Source organism: Lodderomyces elongisporus, chromosome 2, assembly GCF_030384665.1.
Source record: "Lodderomyces elongisporus chromosome 2, complete sequence".
NCBI classification, from domain to species: Eukaryota; Fungi; Ascomycota; class Pichiomycetes; order Serinales; family Debaryomycetaceae; genus Lodderomyces; species Lodderomyces elongisporus.
This window is the reverse complement of record NC_083674.1, coordinates 681,034-705,888: the sequence shown is the minus strand read 5'-3', so window position 1 is coordinate 705,888 and position 24,855 is coordinate 681,034. Positions and strand designations below refer to the sequence as shown.

At 37.8% G+C, this 24,855-nt stretch overlaps 11 protein-coding genes across 11 annotated transcripts; 8 read left to right on the top strand and 3 right to left on the bottom strand. All coding sequences in view use genetic code 12, as the record gives it.

Annotated features, from left to right (window-relative positions):
* Positions 1–481: 481 nt before the first annotated feature.
* Positions 482–3,238, top strand: PTR3 (SPS-sensor component ptr3; the record flags this gene model as incomplete). The annotated part of the gene is made up of 1 exon (XM_001526714.2): positions 482–3,238. One exon carries the CDS (start codon positions 482–484, stop codon positions 3,236–3,238), a length of 2,757 nt encoding a protein of 918 aa, XP_001526764.2.
* Positions 3,239–3,757: 519 nt separating this feature from the next.
* CYS4 (cystathionine beta-synthase) lies at positions 3,758–5,260 on the top strand (the record flags this gene model as incomplete). Its single annotated transcript, XM_001526712.2, has 1 exon — positions 3,758–5,260. The coding sequence occupies one exon, from the start codon at positions 3,758–3,760 to the stop codon at positions 5,258–5,260; it is 1,503 nt and encodes a 500-aa protein (XP_001526762.1).
* A 205-nt stretch (positions 5,261–5,465) lies between these two features.
* On the bottom strand, positions 5,466–6,434 carry tfs1 (transcription elongation factor TFIIS; the record flags this gene model as incomplete). Its single annotated transcript, XM_001526711.2, has 1 exon — positions 5,466–6,434. The coding sequence occupies one exon, from the start codon at positions 6,432–6,434 to the stop codon at positions 5,466–5,468; it is 969 nt and encodes a 322-aa protein (XP_001526761.2).
* A 339-nt stretch (positions 6,435–6,773) lies between these two features.
* On the top strand, positions 6,774–7,538 carry PVL30_001562 (uncharacterized protein; the record flags this gene model as incomplete). The annotated part of the gene is made up of 1 exon (XM_001526710.2): positions 6,774–7,538. The coding sequence occupies one exon, from the start codon at positions 6,774–6,776 to the stop codon at positions 7,536–7,538; it is 765 nt and encodes a 254-aa protein (XP_001526760.2).
* A 686-nt stretch (positions 7,539–8,224) lies between these two features.
* On the top strand, positions 8,225–8,704 carry PVL30_001561 (uncharacterized protein; the record flags this gene model as incomplete). The annotated part of the gene is made up of 1 exon (XM_001526709.2): positions 8,225–8,704. One exon carries the CDS (start codon positions 8,225–8,227, stop codon positions 8,702–8,704), a length of 480 nt encoding a protein of 159 aa, XP_001526759.2.
* A 1,321-nt stretch (positions 8,705–10,025) lies between these two features.
* ubc8 (ubiquitin-conjugating enzyme E2 H) lies at positions 10,026–10,625 on the top strand (the record flags this gene model as incomplete). The annotated part of the gene is made up of 1 exon (XM_001526708.2): positions 10,026–10,625. One exon carries the CDS (start codon positions 10,026–10,028, stop codon positions 10,623–10,625), a length of 600 nt encoding a protein of 199 aa, XP_001526758.2.
* A 594-nt stretch (positions 10,626–11,219) lies between these two features.
* PVL30_001559 (uncharacterized protein) lies at positions 11,220–12,476 on the top strand (the record flags this gene model as incomplete). Its single annotated transcript, XM_001526707.2, has 1 exon — positions 11,220–12,476. One exon carries the CDS (start codon positions 11,220–11,222, stop codon positions 12,474–12,476), a length of 1,257 nt encoding a protein of 418 aa, XP_001526757.2.
* A 395-nt stretch (positions 12,477–12,871) lies between these two features.
* On the top strand, positions 12,872–14,464 carry PVL30_001558 (uncharacterized protein; the record flags this gene model as incomplete). Its single annotated transcript, XM_001526706.2, has 1 exon — positions 12,872–14,464. The coding sequence occupies one exon, from the start codon at positions 12,872–12,874 to the stop codon at positions 14,462–14,464; it is 1,593 nt and encodes a 530-aa protein (XP_001526756.2).
* A 151-nt stretch (positions 14,465–14,615) lies between these two features.
* On the bottom strand, positions 14,616–15,758 carry PVL30_001557 (uncharacterized protein; the record flags this gene model as incomplete). Its single annotated transcript, XM_001526705.2, has 1 exon — positions 14,616–15,758. One exon carries the CDS (start codon positions 15,756–15,758, stop codon positions 14,616–14,618), a length of 1,143 nt encoding a protein of 380 aa, XP_001526755.2.
* A 521-nt stretch (positions 15,759–16,279) lies between these two features.
* On the bottom strand, positions 16,280–20,039 carry SWI4 (transcription factor; the record flags this gene model as incomplete). Its single annotated transcript, XM_001526704.2, has 2 exons — positions 16,280–19,651; positions 19,998–20,039. The coding sequence occupies 2 exons, from the start codon at positions 20,037–20,039 to the stop codon at positions 16,280–16,282; spliced, it is 3,414 nt and encodes a 1,137-aa protein (XP_001526754.2).
* A 2,164-nt stretch (positions 20,040–22,203) lies between these two features.
* Positions 22,204–24,802, top strand: PVL30_001555 (uncharacterized protein; the record flags this gene model as incomplete). The annotated part of the gene is made up of 3 exons (XM_001526703.2): positions 22,204–22,211; positions 22,374–22,381; positions 22,983–24,802. The coding sequence occupies 3 exons, from the start codon at positions 22,204–22,206 to the stop codon at positions 24,800–24,802; spliced, it is 1,836 nt and encodes a 611-aa protein (XP_001526753.2).
* Between the last annotated feature and the right edge of the window lie 53 nt (positions 24,803–24,855).

Genomic DNA, 24,855 nt, shown 5'->3' with positions numbered 1-24,855 from the left:
GACCCGATTTTTACAACGGAAACAGCATCAACTTAAATGAACGCGATGAAGAATAAATCTGTTGATTAAGCTATACATTAAAATTTGTTATTCAAGTATGCGATTTTCAATGATAAATGTTAGTTGTGGATCTATTGTTTTCCTATGTTCTTTTTTTCTTGGAGGAGTGGGGAGTTTGAAGTCACCTGGATCTCGCTCACTCACTCACTCACTCACTCCCTCTTTCATTATTTAATATATACTAATGTATAAATATACTTATAAATATAAATATTTATGTTTTTACTTTTCTCTTGTATTTTTTTCCTTTTTGTTTTCTTTTGTTCTGTATATTTTTCCTTTTTGTTTTCTTTTGTTTTGTTCTGTTCCGCAGTATTTTTTCAACATCCTTCTTCAATATCCTTATCTTTCTCAAATTGTAACATTTTCTCTATCACAAACGTACACTCTCTACTGCCCTATGTCTAACACTTTTCTTTAAATGGATCGCTCTTGTTTGGAGAACCTTTTGCGGTTACCTGGTTACGACCACGATAAACCAATTGCAGATGTATCTGTACTCACATGTGGATGTTTGACATCAGAGAGCTGGTTTCGGGACACTTATTTAGACGGCAGCAGTGGCAGATGCCCCAATTGTCATTCATCAAATGTTTCAATACTCGCTGAAGTCAAGCCTTTGCGAAATCTATATTACTTACTCCAGACCCCTTCGCAGAGTCAATTGCAAGGTAATCGTCGCCGACGGTCATCATCTAAAAAAAGCTTTAAACACTTGCAAGATGATACAACATCATCGCAACAGCACCAGAAAGTACATACTTTTGGAACAAGTCCCAGTGAAGCTACCGATCTAATCACTTTATTCCACAAATTTGCAAAGGAGGAGCAATACAATTCAAACAATTCGAGAACAAGAGAAAAAGAGAAAGGAAAAGAAAGGGAATTGGCACGGGACAGAGAAACAAGGACGGTAAAGGAAACGGAAAAGGAAAAGGAAAGGGAAAGGGAGTTGGAAAAGGAGATGCAGAAAGAGAGGGAGAGCGTTAAGGAGACTACTCACACCAGCACTATAGAAATACCTGGGTTACGAGCAGATGGGAAACAGCAACCAATAGAGTCACGGATTGGCACTTCTTACCCGTCGACTCTGTCGATGGGGTCGCTTACAATGTTGGAGCAGGCTCGTGGAAGTTTAGACCCGATATCAGCACTAGCAGTCAATCACAATAATGATTTGACGAATTTGAATAATAAGACACAATATGAATCGTTGTTTGAATACCTTAACGAGCAAAAAGAATACAATTTTAGCAAGTGTTTTCCGTTTCATAGAAAGCTTTTATCGTACCCCACACAACAGATGAAGTTGAATCTTGGTGCAATAAATCCCTTCAAAACCGGATCTTACATCAAAAGAGCAATCTGCTCGTCGATAGTTTCGTTCCTTGATTATGATAATGGGTTGGAAATCACAAGGTTTGTCTTGATGAGCGAGAAGAAATGGGAATTGTATGAATATGTTACACCAATGAAAGAATTGGATGTATCTCATTATCGGCCAAAGTTATTGTGTTGTGGTAAGCTGACTGGCGAGTATGGTACATCTTTTAATGCACTAGTTCAAGCAACAGTTCCGGGTCCCAATGAAGTTGTAAAACGCAGCACATTCAATTCCGCAAACGTAGATGACAAAAGAACAGCTATGGGAGGAGAATTGAAGAAACGATTAGCTTCTTGGGACCAACTTTATTGCCAACTAAGTAAGAATTATATGGTTATTCTGGGTACTAAGGGTGTGATGAGAGTGATTAATGTGAGATCCGGCTTGAAAAAAGTCGATATGGGTGAGCTGATTTATACATATTTGACTGATTTCCCAATCAGATGCTTTAGTGTGTCACCCAATGAACGTTTGATTGCTTGCGGTTTAACTGCAAGAGAACGTATCCTGGACAAGGAACAACCGTTCATTGTATTGCACCGACTTAATGAGAAAGCTAGTGTAGTGGGAGCGGATGATGTTATCGATGACGATGACGATGACGATGTCAATGACGAGACTCGAGTGCAGGTGCAGGCGCTGGAAGCTATGAATGAGGAAACATGGGGGTTGAGACAACAAATCGGTATGAAAGTGAATTGGAAGGGAAAAGAAAAAGGAAAAGGAAAAGGAAAAGGAAAAGGAAATTTGAATGCAAATGGAAATGGAAATATCAATTCGAATAGAAGGGCGAACGATGAACGAGAGAAGGTATTTGAATTTGATGATCCCTTGACTATTACAATCCCATTCCGAGATCCAATCAAGATAATCAACTTCAATGCTGCATCAACCCATATTATTTGTGCCACTGTGTGGGAGCCAAGGTATATCATTATTAAGTTGAAAAGTTTTCATAGCTTGGACTATAGAAAGCCGAGATTGATCTGGTCCGATATTGCATACAAGTCAGGACGACGCACTGAAGATACCGAGATGCAGAACTCAAGACAAGATGAACTAATGATGGCAAATGAAGGAACCACTGATATTCAGTTTGACGATTCCAGTGTCGATCTGATTGTGATTTGCTCTAGCTCTTTGACCAATAGACCTCCACAAATCATTCACATTGAAGGCGCCAAGCTCAACTCAGGCAGGATGACTACAACAACAACAACAACAACAACAACAACAACAGCTGTTACTGCTGCTGCTGCCGCCGCTGCCGTTCCGACAACAGAGAAAACAATGGCAACGACGTCTAAAGCTGCTGTAGCTACAGATACTTCTGCAGTTGCAAACAATATTGCTATGGCAGGTAGTATGTCCAATGTAGAAGAATATGGGGAATCGTATGCAAGTAGCCACACTGAAGAAGAATCGGTGACTATAACGTCCTCAGAGGTGGTAATGCGTTTTAATGAGATTGGCTCTTCGATACATCGAACGGCACTATCACCAAGAGGTGATGGCATTATCTTCTTGGACAAAGATGGCAAATTGTTACTTGTATCTTTACCGCACCACGGCATGCAGGGTCGGTCGAAAACTACAAAGAAAGTAATTGTATTATTAGGGGAAGTGGCTAATGCAGAGCGTTTCAGCGAGGCTGCTTCGGTGAAATTTTCTGCTGATGGTGGGAAGGTGTTTACGTTGGATCGAAAAGGAGTCTTTTCTGTGTTTGATTTTACAAAAGGTGTTCCCGGTGAAGATCTTGATGTTGTTAAGTGTAAGATATTGAGTTTACAATAGCTATCGAACAAAAAAAGGTATCTCTTCACTCATCCCATAAAATCTGCTTTTCCAAACAAACACAAACACACTTCTATATAATATCTTGAATATACCATAGACATATTGTAGACAGAACCTGCTATTGTGACTTAATACAGAGAGACCAAGCGACACAAGGAGTAAAAGGGAAATAAGAAAGAGAGAAGAAAAATTTAAAAAAAGAAAAAAAAAAGAAAAAGAAAAAAAAAAAAAAAAAAAACCAAGCCGCCACAGTACGCACAAGGTGCCGCATTGCGCATCTGATGATGTTAATTATAGCATTTCCCAAAACTATTTTTCACAAGTATGTCGTAGCAGAACTCTTCTCCAATAACCTTTAGTTTGTGATTGTATTTTATTTTTTTTTTGCTTTTGCTTTTATTTTTACTTTTACTTTTACTTTTATTCTTGCTTTTGCCTCCTATATACATATATATCAAGACCTTTTCTTTTTTATAACTGTTAGACTTTGTATTCATTCTACTTTAAAAGTCATTAATGTCATCTTCAGCCAGTCCGTCCACTCCTCCTCCTGCTCTCAAGGAAGATATTCTTGAGCTCATTGGAAACACACCCTTGGTGAAATTAAATAGAATTCCACAATCATTCGGAATTAAGGCCAAAATATATGCCAAAGTTGAACTTTTCAATGCTGGGGGCTCTATCAAAGATAGAATTGCCAAGAATATGGTATTGGAAGCAGAGAAGCAAGGTAGAATCAAACCTGGCTACACTCTTATAGAACCTACCTCGGGAAACACTGGTATTGGTTTGGCTTTGGTTGGTGCCGTGCGAGGATACAGAACCATTATTACTTTACCCGAGAAAATGTCCAACGAAAAGGTTTCTGTATTGAAGGCTTTGGGTGCCGAGATTATTAGAACCCCCACCGAGGCAGCATGGGATGCACCAGAGTCACACATTGGTGTTGCAAGAAAATTGGAAAAGGAAATTCCAAATTCTGTTATTTTGGACCAATACTCCAATCCTGCAAACCCTGATGCGCACTACTACGGAACCGGGTTTGAGATTTGGGAGCAAACCAAGGGTAAAGTGACCCACTTGGTTGCCGGTGCTGGTACTGGTGGTACTATTTCAGGTATGTCAAAATACTTGAAGGAAAAAAACCCCAAGGTCAAAGTTACCGGTGCCGATCCAAAAGGTTCCATTTTGGCAGAGCCCGAAAGCTTGAATACTAGCACTGAAGGCTACTTGGTCGAAGGTATTGGATACGATTTTATTCCTGATGTGTTGAACAGAAAATATGTCGACAATTGGATCAAGACCGATGACGATGAGTCCTTCAAGTTGGCAAGAAGAATCATTAGAGAAGAAGGTATTTTGGTTGGTGGCTCTTCGGGGTCTGCTTTGCAAGCTGCATTGCAAGTGGCCAAAGATTTGACCGAGGATGATGTTCTTGTCGTTGTGTTCCCAGACTCAATTAGGTCCTACTTGAGTAAATTTGCCGATGACGAATGGTTGAAATCAAATGGATTTGAAGTTGAGGAAACCGAGACTGTGAACAAGTCGGATGAATTTTTGAAAACAAAGACTATTGGAGATTTGGTTGCTGGTAAAGCGCCAGTTGTCACCGTTACTTTGGCTGATACTGTGGGCAAGACTTTTGATCTTTTACAAACTAATGGATTCGACCAGTTACCAGTATTGAACAACTCCGGTAAGTTAGTTGGTTTGATCACTTTATCAAAGATTTTAAAATCCTTATCAACACAAAAGATTCAATTGACAAACTCCATCAGCTCGATCATTATTGATTTTAGAAAATTGGCTGATTTTGAGAAATCAAAATCGGTCAACAAAGAGTCGGGATTCACAAAGAGAAACTACGACTTGATTACCTTGAACACTAAGCTCAATGTATTGAACAAATTCTTTGAAACAAACTCAAACGCCATTATCACTGACGAGGAGTTGAAACCAGTGCAAATTGTCACGAAGGTTGATTTGTTATCATATTTGACCAAAAACCTTTCATTTTAATTATAACGAAACTTACAATTAAATTAAATAGAATACATATAATACATTTTGAGATATAGCCTATTTAAACACCTTTACCCTTCCTTTCTTTAATTTTTTCATTTATTCTCAAATATGCGTCTTGCTTCTTACTTTGCAATCTGTTCTTTACCTCGTATCGACTTCGTAACCCCCACCTCCTTCCTCTCACCGTGCGCCACTTTTCCTATGAAAACTTCCACCTGTTACCACAATTCTCACATGTACAAAATGTAGTTAAAGGTTCGTCCGCAGAACGGGTTTGCATTTGATAGTAACTCACCTTTTTGTGCTTACACTTTCCACATGTAAATCTATCAGTCACTGCTCTTTTTTCAGTAGCACCTTGAGCATCAAACAAGTTCTGCTTGTGCATTTTTTCAATCTCCTTTTTCAATTCCTCGGGTGCCATCTCATTGGGTGACATTTTGATGAATCGTTCAGCGGTGATTTGTCGAGTTAATAATCGTTCTCGTAATTCTGGATTTTTCTTGTTTCGAAGCTGCATAACAAACGTTCTTAATTTGTTTCTGTAGGCCTCGTTGACCTTCAGGTACTCGTTTTTGAAAACAGCACTTTCAATCTCTGCGGCAACTGCAACGATATGTTTTGAAGGGTCTTCTCTATCAACCGCCAAAGATGCGTACAATGCAACAACAGATGCGTTACGGGTATCATTATCGTACAATTGAGTATTAACGCCATCCTTTTTGGCATCCCTTGGACCTGTGTACGACCTGAGAGATGGCCCAGAAGCTGAACTTGTTGTGTCATTAGATGCTCCTTTAGCGGTTGTTGCGGAAGCGGTGGTAGACGATGCCGAAGTTGAGGCGGAAGTAGAAGCAGCACCAGCACCAGCAGCAGAAGATGATAATGATGATGACGATGAAGAAGAAGCCAGTGCCTTTTTCTTACTCTCTTTTTCGGCCTGTACGGCATCCCTCCATCCACGAATCATCTTCTTCACAAGCAGAGAAACCTGAGCGTTTGAATGCGTCCTGTATTTGTTTACAGCGATACCGACTTTCGTCTCTCGAAGTAACTTTTCTGTCGGCTGGACTTCGTCATTGAGTATGTTGAGTAGCTTCAATATAGTAGCATCATCCTTGGTTTTTTCAAGGTTTGACACTGTTGATTTGACCTCTTTGGAGTCCATGAGTTTGTGGATAAGGGTTGGAGTAACTATCTGTGTATAATTATAGATCGATACAGATATAGATGTATATGATTATATATATATATGTATATATATATGTATTTAATAAAAACTATGAAAGTATTGTAAAAGTCCAATTTTGCGCTTCAATTTTCTTTTTTTTTTTTGGTTCTTTTCTTTTTCCTTTTTCCTTTTTTATTTTTTTTCTTTTTAATTCTGTACTTTCTATGTTTCCATTTTCTGTGATATTAAAGCTTATTAGTTCGCGGAGCCAACTGCTGGACTCTTTTACTGATAAACACTGGGAAGAGCAAGATTTTATAAGGTATAGACTCGACAATGGATAACAAAAGTACTTGTGTATCGATAGGCAAGTTCCCTCTCGACTATACAGAGGAGCAGATTCTAGAGATAGCGCGGTCTGTGGGACCTGTGCTCGATGTGAAACTTTTATTTGACGAAATGACTGGTAAATCCAAAGGGTATGCTATAATAAATTATGGAGATGTTGAAACTGCAGGTTCAGCGGTACGAAATTTAAACTATATGACGTTACCAAACGGACGGTTCCTCAAATGTTCAATGGCCAACGAGTCGGAGTTTGTGAATGGCGATGGTGATGGTGATGCTAATGGAACAACCTCTGGCACAACAGCAGCGGCAATTAAGCTACCACCATTACCGCTTGGAATTCAAATTCATCCAAACCAGAATGCCTCTCAAGTGATCTCGCTGCTATTGTCCAATATAGACTCTAACTCAGCGATGCAGATACTAAAAGAGATCAAGACCATGAGTATAGAGAACCCCAAGGCTGCACAATTGCTACTAGAACGGTTTCCGCAATTGGCTTTGGCGCTAGTTGAGCTTGGCCTTATGTCGAATACAACCAATCAAGAGTTGATTGAGATGACGCTTAACAAGAGGCGACTAGAATTGAAAGAGTTGTCTATTGAGCATGTTAATTTGTTGAAATCTGTATATGAATTAACGGATGACCAAATATCAGAGTTGGACGAAGATCAGCTGGAAATTGTTAATAGTGTACGAAAGGAGATTGAAAAAGGGTCGTACGGTGAAATTTTGGATAGTCAAACCTCTTAATATCACATGTACACAATAAAAGAATGAAACTTTTCGGAAAAACTTTTTGGTAATTTCTTTTAGTAATCTTTTGATAATTTTTTTATCAAAGAAGGTGCATCAGATGAAAGTTATAAATTTGCCAATGTGACATGGGTAGAGGTTGAAAAATAATATTAGAGTATTGGTGTTCCTAGCGTATATAAAAGACATCGGAGTTAACGTAAATAAGAAAGAATGAAAACTGAAACCAACATGGAAAACGAAATTGAGCAAAAACGAAAAAAAAAAAAAAATTATTTATAAATTACAAAAAAAAAGGTTTGAAGGCAGAGCAAACAAAATTTCCTAATTGGGTAATTTACCCGTTATCACATTTTCTAGTTCCTCTTTGCTCCTGGCGAACGTTTTTTTAGGAACCATCAGTTTCAAAAGAATAAACCGTTGATGATCAATTGAAAATATTGATCCATCATAAATTGAAGCAGTTCATTCCAAACCTATTTTACTTTAGTTTTCTTTCATTACTTCCCTTCTTTCTTTTTTTCTTTCTTTCTTTCTTCCTTTTTCCTTTTTTTCTTTTTGCTTTTATCTCTATTCTTTTTGTCGATTTTGTTCAATTGTGATTTTGAAGCGAACCAAAAAAATTTTATTAGAAGACTCCATTAGCATTCATAAATACCTCGTTGTAATTCATGGCAAATTCAATGAAGGCTGCTAGAAAGACCAAAGAGGAGATAATAGCGGATTTTGAAAATGACCTCATAAGATTAGAATCCATGACCATAAAGGTAGATGGACACGATGAAGTGTTGGCCTTTTCCAGAGATATGCATCCCATGCCACAAAGACTCCATTTCATACTTCCAGAATATTCGGTTTATCATTTGACCATTAGATACTATGTCAAACAACGGCCATTAAGGAATCTAACGTATCATCAGACTGTGAAAAAATCAGGCATCGTTGTGGATTCGCGAGATTTGAACATGGTACAGGATGCAAGACATGGAGAATATTTTGAACACACTTTTATTCCAGGGGGAGTGCCCGGAGGAGCATTTCTAAGAAGCGAATATCCAGCTAAATCAACAATCAAAGAAAACGGTGAAAAGATATGGAGCTACAAATGGACTTTGGAAATCACAAAGAAAGTTAACAAGCCAACCATAGGAGGGTTCGACTAACTGTTCCTGAACTTTATTACTTTAGTAGTGCCAATGGAAACTGTTACAAATCTGTCAATGCAATATCGATGCAAGTCAAGTTAGAGAAATGTACTATAAACTATGTAACTTTTATACAATAAACTAGAGATGAATTAGACATTACAATTAAACCTAACTTAGTAAAACTTTGAATTGGTCATGTGTAAATGAATAGCAAGCAATGATTTTGAATAAGTAATGTTATTACTGTTATTGTTGTTATTACTATTTCTATTTCTATTAGAGATCCTTTTGAATATCAAATGCATTCACTTTTCTCTAATCGAAAATATAAAAAAAAACTTTACGAATAAACCAGTTGAGGTCTTAATTATTCATAAATAATTCATTTTGAATATCGGGGAAAAAGGTGTGTGGACGCAATATAGAAACACATTTTTATCTCATAATAACGCCAATAATTTTGATTTTTGAGTCGATTCAGAACAAAAAAATAAAAAATTAAAGATAAACAAGCAATTGCTAAACATATAAAATTTAGAAAAAACAGGTTTCCATTATATGTTTACTTACTTCTCAACTTGTTACCATCACAACTAATGCTATTATTTTCTTTCTATTTGTTTCGTTCAAATCGATATTGTTTTAAGATCATGGATGTTAAGGGCGAGGAAAAATTACGATTTCCTTATCGCACCAGCAACAACTTTGTGTAACTGTTCATTCTGATCTTCCCTTCCCCCAGAAAAAAGCCTACGTTCTTCGTAAGGAGCAAGATAATTGCAAACTTTAGTAAAGACAAAGATCAAAGACCTCAAAGTAAAGAATTATCTTTGGCTCAACCTTTATTTGAAAATAAAAAATACAAAAAAAGGTAATGGCGGGGGGGGGAAAGAAATTATTTAGAGTAGTCGGGTCAATTGGTTTCATTATGAGAAATGACTGACATCATTCTTTGGATCGATATGGTTTCACTACTAAAGTTGCCAACCGATTTTTGTGTAATATCGGAAAAGAGTGTTAACACCACAGGACTAGCCTAACAAATCTAGTCACACGCTCTTCCTCTCTCTCTTTCTTTCTCTTTTCCTCCTTTGACATAAGAAGATTGTTAAATATTACTAACAACAACAACAACACCAACAACTACATCTACATCTACAACTACATCTACAACCACAGCTACATCCGCAATTACACAAACTACCCAAGCCAGTTAATTATCTTCGTGTTAATTCTAGCAATTGAGATCTAAATTATATCCATTTTTCAAAACTCCTTGTCAACAAGTAGTTTCGAGTACCCATTCTATCTTATTCAATAACGCTTTAACAACAGAATGAGTTCACCAAAGAGACGTATTGAAAAAGATGTTATGGAGCTTATGATGAGTGACCATGACGTCACTTTAATCGAAGACTCTATGCAACAATTCCACGTAATATTCCATGGTCCCAAGGATACGCCGTATGAAAATGGTGTATGGAAGATAAGAGTCGAATTACCAGACCAGTACCCAATTAAATCACCATCCATAGGTTTTACAAATAAGATTTATCATCCAAATATAGATGAAGGCTCGGGTGCAGTTTGTTTAGATGTGATAAACCAGACATGGTCACCGATGTTTGGCTTGTTGAATATATTTGAGAATTTCCTACCCCATTTGTTGAGGTATGCCAATCCAAGTGATCCACTAAACACAGAGGCATCGAATTTGATGAGTAAAGATGAAAAGAAATACATAGAGACAGTGAAGAAATATGTGAGAGTATATGCTTCAAACGCGGCTGACTTGAACGATCAAGAGGATCAAGAAGCAGAAGCTGAGGACGATGACGAATTAAGTGATGTTGGAAGTTTATCTAGTGATGATGACGACGACGACGATGACGACGATGATGATGATGATGATGATGATGGGGAAAAGGAAGAGTAACGAAGGTGAAATATAAAAGGCTTATAAAGTAGGCGCCGGAGCAAGCAATACTGATTCTACTACTTTTGTCTTCCAGTATTTAGTCGTTGCGAACTTAGTTTGAGTAGCATTTTCCAAATAATCAGTAGTAAGGAATAAACTTAATTATAAACATACTCTATTTTGTTGACTATTGTAGTTTTTATTTTTTGCTTTCCTTTCTACCTCTTCTCAGTCCTATAGCTATCTTTCTCTTTGGTGTTCCTGTGCCTCCAATGTAAGAATAATTAAGGTCGAGCGCGGAATTGAAAGTCGAAGAACGCGCCCAACCATGCTAGAAACGAGCCTTACTATAAAGCAACAATCCACCCCAAAAAAAAAAAGAACAAATAGAAAAAAAAAATTAGAAACACAGACATACACACTTTCACGTTTACATACTGACACACACAAATATACATTCATTCATTTCAAGAAAGAAAATAAATAACAATAAAAGAAAACAACGTTTGCAAGGCTTTGTAATTTTCAAAGTTACCAGTTTTTACTAATAACCTTTTTTTTTCATTTTTCATTTTTCATTTTTCCTTTTCCATTTATTGGTACTCATCGACAATGACAGAACAACTGCATGATACCAAAGAGGATTCACCTGTGCGTAAGAAGCAAAGGATCTCGGCTGATGATTTATACAGAAGATCAACACAATTTGAGATGTGGTCGTTTACTCCAGATCAACTAGCACATGCGAAAATCACCGCAAATACTAAAGGTCAGAATTTAGCTAGTGCCAAATTTCAAGAAGCTTACAAGTTGGCAAAGCTGCAAAATTCTCAAGTGTTTCAAGACAATGCACTGGAACTCAGCGAAGAGAACCTTTTAAACCTTTTGTCCCCCGAAGAAGAGTCAACGTACCTCGATTTTTACATTCAAAATATCACCACCACATGTAATTTTTTCAAGATGCCCACCCAGGTTAAACTCACTGCGGCATCTTTCTTTAAGAAATTTTATATTGTCAATTCCGTCATGGAGTTTCATCCAAAGAATGTGCTTTACACATGCATTTTTCTTGCTGCAAAATCTGAAAACTATTTTATATCGATTGACTCATTTGTCAAAGCATTAAAGGGTGTCGAGAAGACGGATATCTTGAGTTTGGAGTTTATCTTATTGCAAAGTTTGAAATTTACTTTGCTCGTTCACCACCCAATGAGACCATTATACGGGTTTTTCCTAGATTTTCAAGCAGAGTTATTACATCCAGACCCCGTGATGTATGACGTTTCGGTTGACACAATTGGAAAGTTGTACAACTCTGCCAAGGAGTGGTTGAACAAATATTATATGTTTAGTGATGTAGGATTTTTGTTTGCGCCTCCGCACATTGCGTTGGCTGCAATGTATGACATCGACAGAAGGATTACCGATCGGTATTTGAAGCGAAAATTTCTAAAGCACGAAAAGTCGGAGGATAGAGACAACAAGGAAAGAAAGGAAAAGAAAGAGAATAAGGAAAATGGCACTAACGAGAATCAAAGCATGAAGCATGAAGCCGACGGCAAAATGACAAATGATGCAAATAGTGACCCGCTGCCGAATGAGCAGAACCGAAGCTTGGAAAATGCAGAGAAAGCTGTGGAAATAAATGGCGTTGAGACCGCAAAGATACTGCCTGGAAGAGAGCAATATGAAACATTGGTTCGATCGATACGTAAATGCATCAAGCTTGCAAGAGAAATGCCCGTTGCTGATCGTGAACGAAGTAAAGAGATTGATCGCAAATGCTTTTTTGCATTGAATCCCAAAAAATTGATCGACAAGAGGATAAAGAAGTTGACAACACCACCTGCAGAAAAAACTGATCTGTAATAATAACGTATGCCTCTATATATATATATATATATGTGTGTGTGTGTGTGTAGGTTGATAGATAGATTGAAATGAAAGTACACGAGAAGCTTTTCTTCATCAATTATCATTTGCAAATGTTCGTAGATTTGTTACCGTATTTTAACCCATTTTTCTGCGTCTTCCTCATCCATGATTGAGACTCAATACACCAATTTCAAGAAAGCCGCTAAGCGCGAAGCGGTTGTAGTGGAGGCACACAAAAACTGGTTCTATATGGCACCGTTAATTCCGCCGGTTATGTTTGCTAAAGTCTGTCTCCAGTTTATTGAACATCAACTAGCATTGACCACTATTGGCCTATAAATCATCACCAAAAACCAAAAAAAAAAAAAAAAACCACTCAATTTGTTTGCATGCCAAAGGGGAAAGTTGCTATTGCTAATAAATCATTTAAGATGCTATTCAAAAGACTCTATGCCACTACAGTGTCCACTAGACTTTCTTCAGCACTCAAAAATACAGACCTCATCAAAACGAATGCTTTTGTGAATGGGGCATGGATCAAAAGCTCACAAGGCAAAAGCTTTCCTGTGACAGACCCTGGAGCCGTATCCGGGTCCGGATCAGTGGGCGCTAACCCCGACTCAGATCCACACTTGGCAACAGTTCAGTCGATGGAAGCGCAAGATTACAACGATGCCATCAAGTATGCAGAATCATCATTTAACGAGTTTAAGCATACTTCAGGTAGATATAGATCGAATCTTCTCTACAAGTTGTATGAGTTGATGCATGAGAACAAAGAAGATTTGGCAACTATGATTACATTGGAGAATGGTAAACCATATGCCGATGCTCTTGGTGAAGTTACTTATGCCGCTTCCTTTTTCCAATGGTTTGCCGAAGAAGCACCTCGAGTTTCAGGTGAAATTATCCCTTCCGCTAACTCAAGTAATAGAATATTTGCAATGAAACAGCCAATTGGTGTATGTGGAATATTAACACCGTGGAATTTTCCGCTTGCTATGATTACGAGGAAATTAGGAGCGGCGATTGCAGCAGGCTGCACAACTGTAATTAAGCCTGCTTCCGAAACACCTCTTTCGGCGCTTAGTTTGGCTTATTTGACGGAATTGGCAGGATTCCCTAAAGGCGTTGTTAATGTGTTGGCGAGTGATGATGCAGCCACAGTAGGAAAGTTGATATGCGAGAACCCAATAATTAAAAAAGTCTCATTCACTGGGTCTACAAATGTTGGGAAACTATTGATGAAGCAATCATCGTCTACTCTCAAAAAATTGTCGTTTGAGCTTGGAGGAAATGCCCCATTTATTGTATTTGAAGATGCTGACTTGGACAAAGCAGTCGCTGGCGCAATTGCATCAAAATTTAGGTCAAGCGGTCAAACATGTATTTGTGCAAATAGACTATTTGTCCACGAATCCATTTACGATGAGTTTTCCCGCAAGTTTGTGGAGAAATTAAAAAGAGATGTTGTGTTGGGACACGGCTTGAAAGAAGGTGTGACTCATGGTCCAGTAATCCACGATAGATCGATGCTGAAAGTAAGAAGTCATATAGAAGATGCTTCCGAGAAAGGTGCCAAAATCCTTCTTGGTGGTAACAAACGTCCCGATCTTGGTGAAAACTTCCACGAACTTACAGTGCTAGGTGATGTGACACCAGATATGTTGATATTTCAAGAAGAAACCTTTGGTCCTGTGGCTCCATTGATCAAGTTTTCTTCAGACGAGGAAGTCATTAATATGGCTAACGATACTAGGGTAGGACTTGCTGGATATTTTTATTCTACAAATGTCAGTAGAGTGTTCAAAGTGGCCGAAGCAATTGAAGTTGGTATGTTGGGAGTTAATACGGGTGCCATATCTGAAGCAGCATTGCCTTTTGGAGGTGTCCAAGAGTCTGGTTTTGGTAGGGAAGGATCAAAATTTGGAGTTGATGATTATTTAGTTATTAAAGGTGTAGTGTTGGGTGACATTGTCTAAATTCTAGAGTATAAAATATACACTTGTTTTAGGGAAAACAAAATCACGAAGATAAAAAAAAAATAAAATAAAATAAAACATGAAAAAAAACGAAGGAATACATACATACATATATATATATATATATAGATAGATATCAATGAAATTGACGTTATACTTCTTTGATAGCAGCATCTGGTGTCGTTTGTTGATTGTGTGCTTCTTCACCATTGGATTCTGACACCAGCTCTATTTGCCTTGGTTCTTCTTCAGCTTCTACTTCCTCATGTGTATTATTTTCCGCACCTGAAGGAGATTCGGGACTTGTGTTTGTTGTGGTGACCGACACACCAACCTGAGTTACATCTGCTACCGGCTCCGGAACCGAATTCTGTGTCTGGTGGACATCAACTGTAGACTCCACTGGTTGTACTGATAGCGTTGATTGTTCTTGATGTGATGCAATATTGTCATTTTTCGTTTCATTATCTGTAATTGAAACATCATCCTCTCCTCTCGTTTCATTATCAGTAATTGAAACATTATCCCCTCCTCTCGTTTCATTATCTGTAATTGAAACTTTATCCCCTCGGCTCGACTGTTCTTGATGTGCTGCGACATCAACATTATCCCCTTCGCTCGACTGTTCTTGATGTGCTGCGACATCAACATTTTTCGTTTCATTATCTGTAACTGAAACTTTATCCCCTCCGCTTGATTGTTGCTCCAAGCTTGTTACGGACTTAACATCATCCCGTACATCTTCGGCTCTTTCTATTGGAATATCTGGTATTACCAAGCTGGTATTGAAAGCATATTTACCCTCTCTGAACACAACTCCGCTTGATGTTGCAAAATCTAAAAGTTTTTTCCGCAAATCAACCAAGGCTTCGTTTGTGTCATCTCCACCTTTCAAGACATCATTTAAGTTTTTATAAAGTTCATTAATTTCAGCATTGTTTTCTTTTAATATGGGCAAACTCTGGTTCTTTGCATACTCCACATCTTCAGTCAATTTCTTTACTACAGCTTCTAGATCCAAATCGGAAATTCTCTTTGGAGCCTCAAGTTTTGGTTTTTTCAACACTCGTCTCATATTCTCATTTTGTTCAACGTATGTTTCACAGTTTATGGATTTCAAAGTGAGCGAGTACAATCCATTTTCACGAGTAACGCCATTCACAATCGACAGTGGAAAGTTCTTTAATGTGGCTGGTGAAGGTTCATAGATTGTGGGTGGATATTTGGGTATCTCTGCTGGTGCAGAGGGTCGTACCTTTGTTGTCTCTTTCCTTTTGAGTGAATGTCTTCCCATTATAAATAATAATGAAATAAAATAATAATGCTTGGGTTTCGTTGGATTATCTAATAATAAAAAATCGGAAATCTAAGACAATTTGATGAAAAGAAATAGTTTAAACAAACAAACAAACAAACAAACAAACAAACAAACAAACAAACAAACAAACAAACAAACAAACAAACAAACAAACAAACAAACAAATAACTAGTTATTATTGTGGCTGTATTTTCCTAATTTTGAAACCAGCTTTTTTTTGTTTTGTATTTTTTTCTTTTGGTGCTCGTTGCTTTCAAGTTTACTTTTGGTGTTTCGAAATTTTCATATATATCAACGCTACCTATTGCTTCTGGAATACACAATATATAATTTACAGTTGGTGCACAGTAGAAATATTGAGTTGTGGTTTACGCAATGTTGCAAATGGAAATCAAAGAAGAAAAATAAAACCAATAATCATAGAACATAAACAAAGGGATAAACATATACGCATACATTAATAATCTCAAAAACAAGAAAAAAAAAACCCCCCCCAACTAGTTTGCAGTTTCTTCTAAAGATTCTGCTATACCGTCTATCAAACTGTCAATGTCCTCGACACGAACTCCACAACTAAGACTCAATAATTTTCTGTATTTGTACATCTTATCATCAACACCATAATGTTTTGTACAATCAACGATTTTTGCAACCAATTTATTTCGTTTATGCTGGAGTCTTGTCAATTCAATAGCAAGTTCGAATTTCTCTTCCAAGGCCAGATCTTCTGTTCCGCCAATCATGCTTTCGTCTTTTCCAGATTCTTTGTTATCGATTTGCTGATTATGCCCTTGGACTTGATCTTGATCTTGATCTTGAACTTGAACATCATTAGGATCAGCGTGGATGCTGTCGGTATTGACATCTTGTTTCTGTTGTTGCTCCAACATTGCCGCCTCTTCTTGTTGAACCAAATTTGCTAATTGAAAAGCTTGATTCCTTTGCAATATACAAAGTAATTTTGACTCTTTGTCCATTATACGATTTCTATATTCTTCGCTTGCCTTGGTCACCAATTGAATTGCCTCCTCAGCAGTCTTGAGGGGTACGTCTTCCATCCCTGAGGTTTGTAACAAGCTCTTGACGTACCGCATATTCTTGTTGTCCTCATCCCGTTTGACTGAAAGCTCCTCTTTTAACGTAATCAACTCTTTATCGAGTATGCTTGATTCCTTGCTGTAGCTCAAAGAATAAGATCCAATCATTCCAGTCACCATTTTGGTTAAATCTTCAAACGGGAGTACTCGTTTAGCTTCAAGCGCTTCATCCTGTTTTTCCTCCAATTGTCCTTCATCAGATACTTTGGGAATTTTTGGCATTCGTAATTGTTTTACTCGTCGAGCATGAACCACGGATTTCAGACTCGATTGTAATTGTTTCAAGGCATGCCCCGACAGTGACTCAAGTAGTTGTTGGGAAAGATGGGAGTTTATACCACCATTAGCATTAACATTACCAGGGGAAGTATGATTATTATTATTATTGGTGACGGATTCAAGACTTGTACCACTCTCGCTGATAACAGCAAGTGGTCGTGAAGAAAATACATTGCCATTGTTGTTGATGTTATTGTTGCTATTGTGCTGATGTTGTTGTTGTTGATGTTGTTGATGTTGTTGTTGATGTTGTTGTTGATGATGTTGTTGCAGGCGATAAATAGGCGTCAGAACGTCGTACGCTCCATCATCGTACACCTTATCATTAAGCTTATCATTGAAAATGTTTTCTTTATTGTCATTCAACGCGTCTAGACGTTGCTGGTCAACTCGCGCAATATCATCATCTTCCGCATCATCTACTTGAACTGTAGTTCGTTCTGTATCTGGAGTATTGGCCTTTATTATCTTGGGCTGTACCGGTGTTGCCAAGGCCAATTGACGAATATCTGAGAGTTGTGGCTGCTGCATATTCAGTTGTTGGGGCAGTTGCTGGTGCAGTTGATGTTGGGATTGATGTTTGCCGACCATATTGTCCCAAAAATTGTAGCTTTCATCATTAAAAAGTTCGTTAAAAATCAAATCCTTTTGTGGTAGCCCATTGATCAACCCTCTCACAGTCTCACCATTAACATTTTCAATATTGTCCTGTGCCCCGTGGCGCAATAGCATAACAATTATTGGAATGCATCCAGACTTTACAGCAATGTGCAAACATGTGTCACCTCTAATATCTTGATGATTCAAGACATTCTTCATCAAGTTGACTGATTTTGACATGGTTTGACTTGACATCACTGTTAACTTTGCCAATATGGACTTCATGTACAGCTTCAAACTGTCTAATTTCGATCTGACTTTTGAATACTGACACAAATAATGCAATGGGGTTCTTCCATTGATGTCGGTATTTATTAAACACAACTCGAGGTCATTCAATATCTGGTCAAAATTTTTGAGCTCGTAACAATTATTGAAAGATATTAGCTTAGATAACGGGTTTAACCCAAAATTGTTCACAACGAGAGGGTTTGCATTATTTGAAATAAGTGTATGGATCATCTCTTGATGGCCGATTGACGCGGCCCAGTGTAGTGGGGTATGTCCTTCATCGTCTATTGGTGCATTCATGTTGAAGTCGGCTGGTGGGTATCTTACAAATAGAGGAATTTCCAAATTATCTTCGCTAAAAAATCTCAACAATTGGAAAGAATAGCTATTGCCATCTTCGGAGGGGCTGGAGTCGGCTGCAACATATTGATTTTGTGCGTGGGTTTGTGCGTGGGTTTTTCCTTGGTTTTGGACTTGACCTTCACTTTGACCTTGTCCATGGTGGTGATTATGCTGAGGTTGGTTTTGAACCAAGAATTTCCGGTCCCCCTGTGACGAATTGATGGAGGTATCGCTGTCTTTTTGATCTTGAGAGATAGACCAGTTGGTATCATTTGAGGATTGCGAAGATGAAAGTTTAGCTGAATGATATATATTTTGATCCGGCTGCTGGTGCTGCTGCTGTGAAGTAATATTCGACGCCATTAGCGGATATGCTGCACCTGGAGCTGATGTGTTTACAGGCATAGAATTAAATCTGGGCATTAATTGAGGAGGCGGGTAATTTGGAACATTTGCTATAGGGTATGCTTCTGTTCGAGAAAATTTTTCATCAAAGTTTGGTTGAAATGATGTGGGCATCACTGCCAGTGCACCATTATGGGTCATACTGTGCATCATGGGCATATTCTGCATGTTGGGCATATTGGGCACGTTGGGCATGTTGGACATGCCTGACACATTCATTGCATTTTGCATATTTTGCATACTTTGTACGCCTAGTATGCTTTGCTGTGAATACTGTCCATTCGTGATTGCTTGCGACGAGTCATGGCTTAAATTTGGATTTAAGTGGGCATTACCATTGACATTAATAAGTTTACCCGTAGACATTCCCGAAATAGCATTAGACTCTTGAGCAGCCCCTTGAGCTGCTTCTTGGGCTGCTTCTTGGGCTGCTTGGAGAGCAGCCTTTTTCCCAGTTTTGTATTTTCTAGGAGTGTCACCTGGTAATTTTGGTTTTTTAACATACTTGCGCTTAACAGTGTCATTTGGATCTTTTGGTGGTGGTTTCGCCTTGAAAGGGATTATCAAATTTGGATCGGAGAAGTCCAAAAACAAGACAGGTGCTAGTTCCTTGGTAACGCCATAAGTTGCTGCTAGTCGACGTGCATCTTCTAATGGTATCCATGTACCTTGAAAACGACCAAATCCACCTTGAATCTTTTCGTGTACTCCTTGTTGTACTCCTTTTTCCAAAATCTTTGTTCTTTTAGCTTTTGGGAAATTGCAGCACTTGAGGATTTGCGTAGCATTAACCCAATCATCTTTGCATCTCCTCATAATGGGAGAGTCATTCATATCACATTCGTAAACATCGGTCTAGTTTATACACTGTTAGTATCAAAACAAAAACAAGAAAAAAGAAAATAAAATACCATTTCAATTCTTTTTTTAAAAAAAAAGGGAGGATGAGGAGGAGCAGGAGAAGGAGTAATTCCAAGACAATGAGAAATAAAAAGAAGGAAAGAAAAAATGAATTAAACTTGTGACTCAAAGGTTTGAGGTGTTGCTAAAATGATATGTGTTTGTCCATCCTCCAATTTGTAAAATCCCTCAAGATACGACGCGTCGAGCTTGAACCAGTGTAATCTTCAAGGATACATCGAGACTTGACGTGGATGATAGAAGGGGAAAAGAAAAAAAAAATTGTTCGTGGAAGACATACGTTTGAGTACGTTGACCTAAATACAGGCGGTGGCCCAGACATGATGCAATATTTAAATGTGTATATATATGTATATATGTGGTCAACCTTCCTGGGGTAGAGCTGTCGAAATGTCAGATTAGGATGCTATTTGAAAGGTTTGTTGAAACTGTGAGAATGTAAGTTTTTATTAAATTTGTTTTTTTTTTTTTTAATTTTTTTTTAATTTTTTAATTTTTTTAATTTTTTAATTTTTTTTTTTTTGTCCTTTAAGGAAATTCGTTTGTAGAAGTTATTGCGAGACTCTGAATTGAGACAAAATGAGAGAGTGTTTGTAAGAAAGAGTAAGAAAGAAGTAAAAGAGCGTCTAATCTCAAGGAGATTTATCTTTAATATGGTCTTTTTTTTCTTTCTCTTTCTCTTCCCTCTATTTCTATTAATCTCTTTGTTGTTTTGAATAAGGATGAGGTAAGTAAGAATAGACGTGAACTTCACGTGTCAATGTTTCGTAATGAACAGGTACCTAACTTATGAAATTGGCTATTAATAAATTTCGATTTTACTATTTCAATTTTCTTATTTTTTTAGCTCTTGAGAATTACGGAAATTCAAAACAATACATTAAATGATGCTATTCCTTGCCAATTCGTCTTTACTTTCAATTTAGTTTTGATTTTGAATTTGATTTTGATTTTGATTTTGATTTTTTTGGGGGAAAGAAAGTTTCCCCCTCCGAATCACGTGTTTATTCCTTCCACCCCCCCCCCCCCCCACCCCCCTCGAAAACAAAAAAAAGAAACTCCCCGTGTATTATTTTTTATGATTTTTCTTATTTCTCATGCTACTGAATGTTTAACATTGAAGATAGAAGTTGGAAGTAATGAAATAAATTGAAAAATTAAGGTAAATGATTTTTTGATCTATTTTCTTATTAAGAAAAGGAAGAACAAAGGAGAAGTAGGGAGAAAAGGAGGAAGAAGAATTGAAATACTGGAGTGCTTAAATCAGTTTTATCTAAGGATATTTGAGATTAGAATTAACCACAATACAAAGAGTAACCTCTTTTTTCTATATTCTAGTGTAGTATAATTTAGTGTAGTGTAGTGTTCGTTAACTTTATGAAAAAAAAAAGTGTTGAATTTACCATTTACGGATTAATTTTTGCAACCACTGGCGCGTCTCAATTATACGAAATATGAAAATATATATATAAAAAATTAATATATAAGAAATCTGTATATTAAATAAACTGATAGACAGTTGGTAGCATCAACTCCAAGTCTACTTGTAAGTAAAACACTTTACAAACACTTTACAAATACTATGCAAGCACTATACACTTTAAACCTCTAGCTTTCTAGTGAGATAAATTCCATAACGTTTCAACTTGTGTAATCCAAGCATTGCTATTAAAATCTTCAAGTTGATAATTTAGGATTGGGCCACACCTGAAAAGACGAAGAGGAGGAAGATTTTTCTTGCGTGAGAGAAAGAGAGAGAGTGTGTGTGTGTGTGTGTTTGTACAATTTTGGCAAAAACTTATTCACAATTCACAAGATTTGGTTTCAAAAAAAAGACAAAAAAAAGGAGCATGTTCCTTTAGGTACTTGGAAAAGATGCTTTCTCAAGAGAAAGTTTACATATCTTGACTTTTTGCACTGTTGTTGATGTTATCACCATTATTATCGTTATTCATGAATTTCGGAATCAGTGTTCCATTCTATGTCCTCCTCACGAGGGAATCCCCAGAACACAGAGTAAAATTTTAAAAAACAATACAGAAAACAAAAACAAAGAAACAAAAAAGAACGAAAAACAAATGTATAGTGACGAAAGACGAGGTCTTGGTTCTTCCGTATATGTAACAAATGGTAAACTAGTCAAGAGACAAAGTCAAGAGAAAAAGTCAAGAGAAAAAGCCAAAACAAAATAAAGCAGAGCACCAAAAGTGCATGTTCAAGAATAGTTTACTTTGGAAGAAGAGTGAGTACAACTCTTTTTTATTGGTTCTTCTGACTTGTTCTTTAAAGTTATTCATTCTGCTATTTCAACTCAGCTCTTTTTCTTTTTTTCCCCCCTCTTCCCTCCTTATCCCTCTAACTTTGCTCTTTGTAATACATGTTGAGATCCTTAGTGCAAAGATTTGTTTTTCCTTCAACAGTTTCCATCTATTGTTCCAAAATTAATCATTGTTGTTACTTTAGCCCCGCCCCGCAATTGTTACGAAATGGTAAAGTGTGAGGGCAAAAGGGAAGAGTTTGTTCCGCCTTCTGCCACAATCGCTACCAAAAGCACAAGAAAAAAAAAAATTAAAAAAGAAACACAAACGTTGCCTCACAACTGATTCAATTATCAACATCGTGTCATGTAGTATTGTGAAAATATTGTATAATGCAGAGATAGCCGTATTCACGTATATATACACTCACATATATATATATATATACTTACTTGTAAACAAGCAAATAGCTTATCGATGAAATCAGACAAGAAGCAATTCCCCTTCCCCCCCTTTACAACTACAACCATCTTCATAAATCAACAAATATAGGTATATAGAATACCAACGACACTCAGCTTCACACACACACACATATATATATATATATATATATATATATATACAAGTACATAAGCACACCCCTTTATTTCCTAGTTATTTGTCATCCACGACCACATCCACTTGATTCTTAATCTTTCCAACAACACAGCCTCTCTCCTAATTTTTTATTTTCGTTTTTTTTTCTTTTTCTTTTTGTTTTCCTAGGTTTCAACATATTATGTCAGAACCAGACTCTGATACCCAAAATGAACGACACATACAAGAACAATCACACATAAATCAGCTCCAACACCCAGACCTAGACCAACACCAGCAGGATCCACCGTCGCATCGGCATTGGTATTGGCATCTGCGTCTGACTCTGACTCCGAGTCTGCACTTGCATTTGCACCTGCGTCTGTACCTGCGCCTGCGTCTAGGTATTAAGCAGCCAAATGTCCGAGTTGTCACTGGTACAATCATCATGCTTGATGAAGATGACCAAGACGATCAAACAAAGCAAGGTGACGATAACGACCTGCACTTGATGAAGAAGACAAATACAGGAGTCATCCTAAACCCACAGCCACATGATTCTCCCAATGATCCTTTGAACTGGTCGGTATGGAAACGTGACATGTGCCTTTTCATTATTGGTTTTGCAAGTTTCCTTGGTGGTGGTATGTCTCCTTTACTTGCAGCAGGCATGAACACCTTGGTTGAGGAATTCGATAAACCTTTAACCACTATTTCCTATTTAGTAGGTGGATTCATGTTGTCACTTGGCGTAGGCTCAGTCATTGCTAGTCCCACAGCAGTGCTTTTTGGCAAGAGATTGGTATATATTGCAGGAACATTCATATTCATGATGGGCGCCATCTGGGGCGGCGCATCAAACAATTTCGGCAACTTGATGGGCGCCAGAGTTCTCACTGGTTTGGGAGCCTCGCCAACAGAATGCTTGCCCAGTTCCACCATTGCAGAGATTTACTTTGCCCACGAGAGAGCCTACAGAATAGGATTATACACAATGTTGATGCTCGGTGGTAAAAACATTATACCATTATTATCAGGTCTAGTGTTTCAATATCTCGATCGTCACTGGTTGTTTTGGATATTGGCAATCTTCTTGGGAGCTACTCTCATTATGATCATCCTTTTTGTTCCAGACACATTCTGGGACAGAACTCCAACCCCTTCCAAAAGATCACTTGCCGAAACTGAAGCAGCTCAAAACGTTGCTTCCTACAATCCACCATCACAAAGACCAAACGCATTTGCATTGCACAGACCATCTCTGAATAACATACTCAACAACAATATTGTCGATGACGATAATATCCATGCAGTGCAAAGCCTATCATCCACATCTGTGCAGTCAGCAGCACAAGAAAATGAAAAACCAGTTATGATCACCGACCAGCAATTACCACCACACGAAGCTGTAGTGATTGAGCACAAAAAGAACTCGTGGTGGTATAATATGAGAATATGGCAAGGTAGGTTTACCAAAGATAGCTGGTGGATGGTGGCTTTGAGACCATTTGTTTTATACAGCTACCCACACGTTCTTTTCGGCTCATTAACATATGCATGCGCCGTGGTATGGCTCATTGTTATCTCGGAAACCATTTCTGAGATATTTAGAAACCCGCCATATGGTTATAATCAACAAACTGTAGGTCTTTTCTACATTTCGCCATTTGTTGGTGGTATCCTCGGATCTTTATCATGCGGCCTCATTTCCGACAGATTGAGCCGTTACATGGTTTCGAAAAACAAAGGGGTATACGAGCCCGAGTTTCGTCTACTCATGATTTTTCCCTCTACGATATTCATTGTAATCGGATTGATGGGATATGGTTGGTCATCTACAGAACAGGACCCATGGATTGCCCCCGTTTTATTCTTTGGGTCCTTGGCATATGGCTCATCCATGGCCTCGACAACTGCAATAACATTTGCCGTTGATTCATACAAGATGTTTGCCGCTGAGACCTTGGTCTCGTTCAATTTCTTGAAAAATCTCCTTGGGTTTTGCTTTTCCTTGTTTAACAACAAATACGCTGATCATCACGGTTACAAGAATGCGTATGTCACATATGGAGGCATCCAACTTTTTGTTAGTTTGTTTGCTATCCCACTATACATTTTTGGAAAAAAGTTGCGTAGGTGGACTGACGAAAAGGAATTGATGAGAAGTCTATACCATGAGGATAATGTACCGCCCAGCGTGATGTCGAAATGCAAAAGCAGCGACGCAAGTAGCCATGAGATAGCTTAGTATATTACTACCAATTTCAATATCATTCGGTCACAATGATATTTTTTTTTACA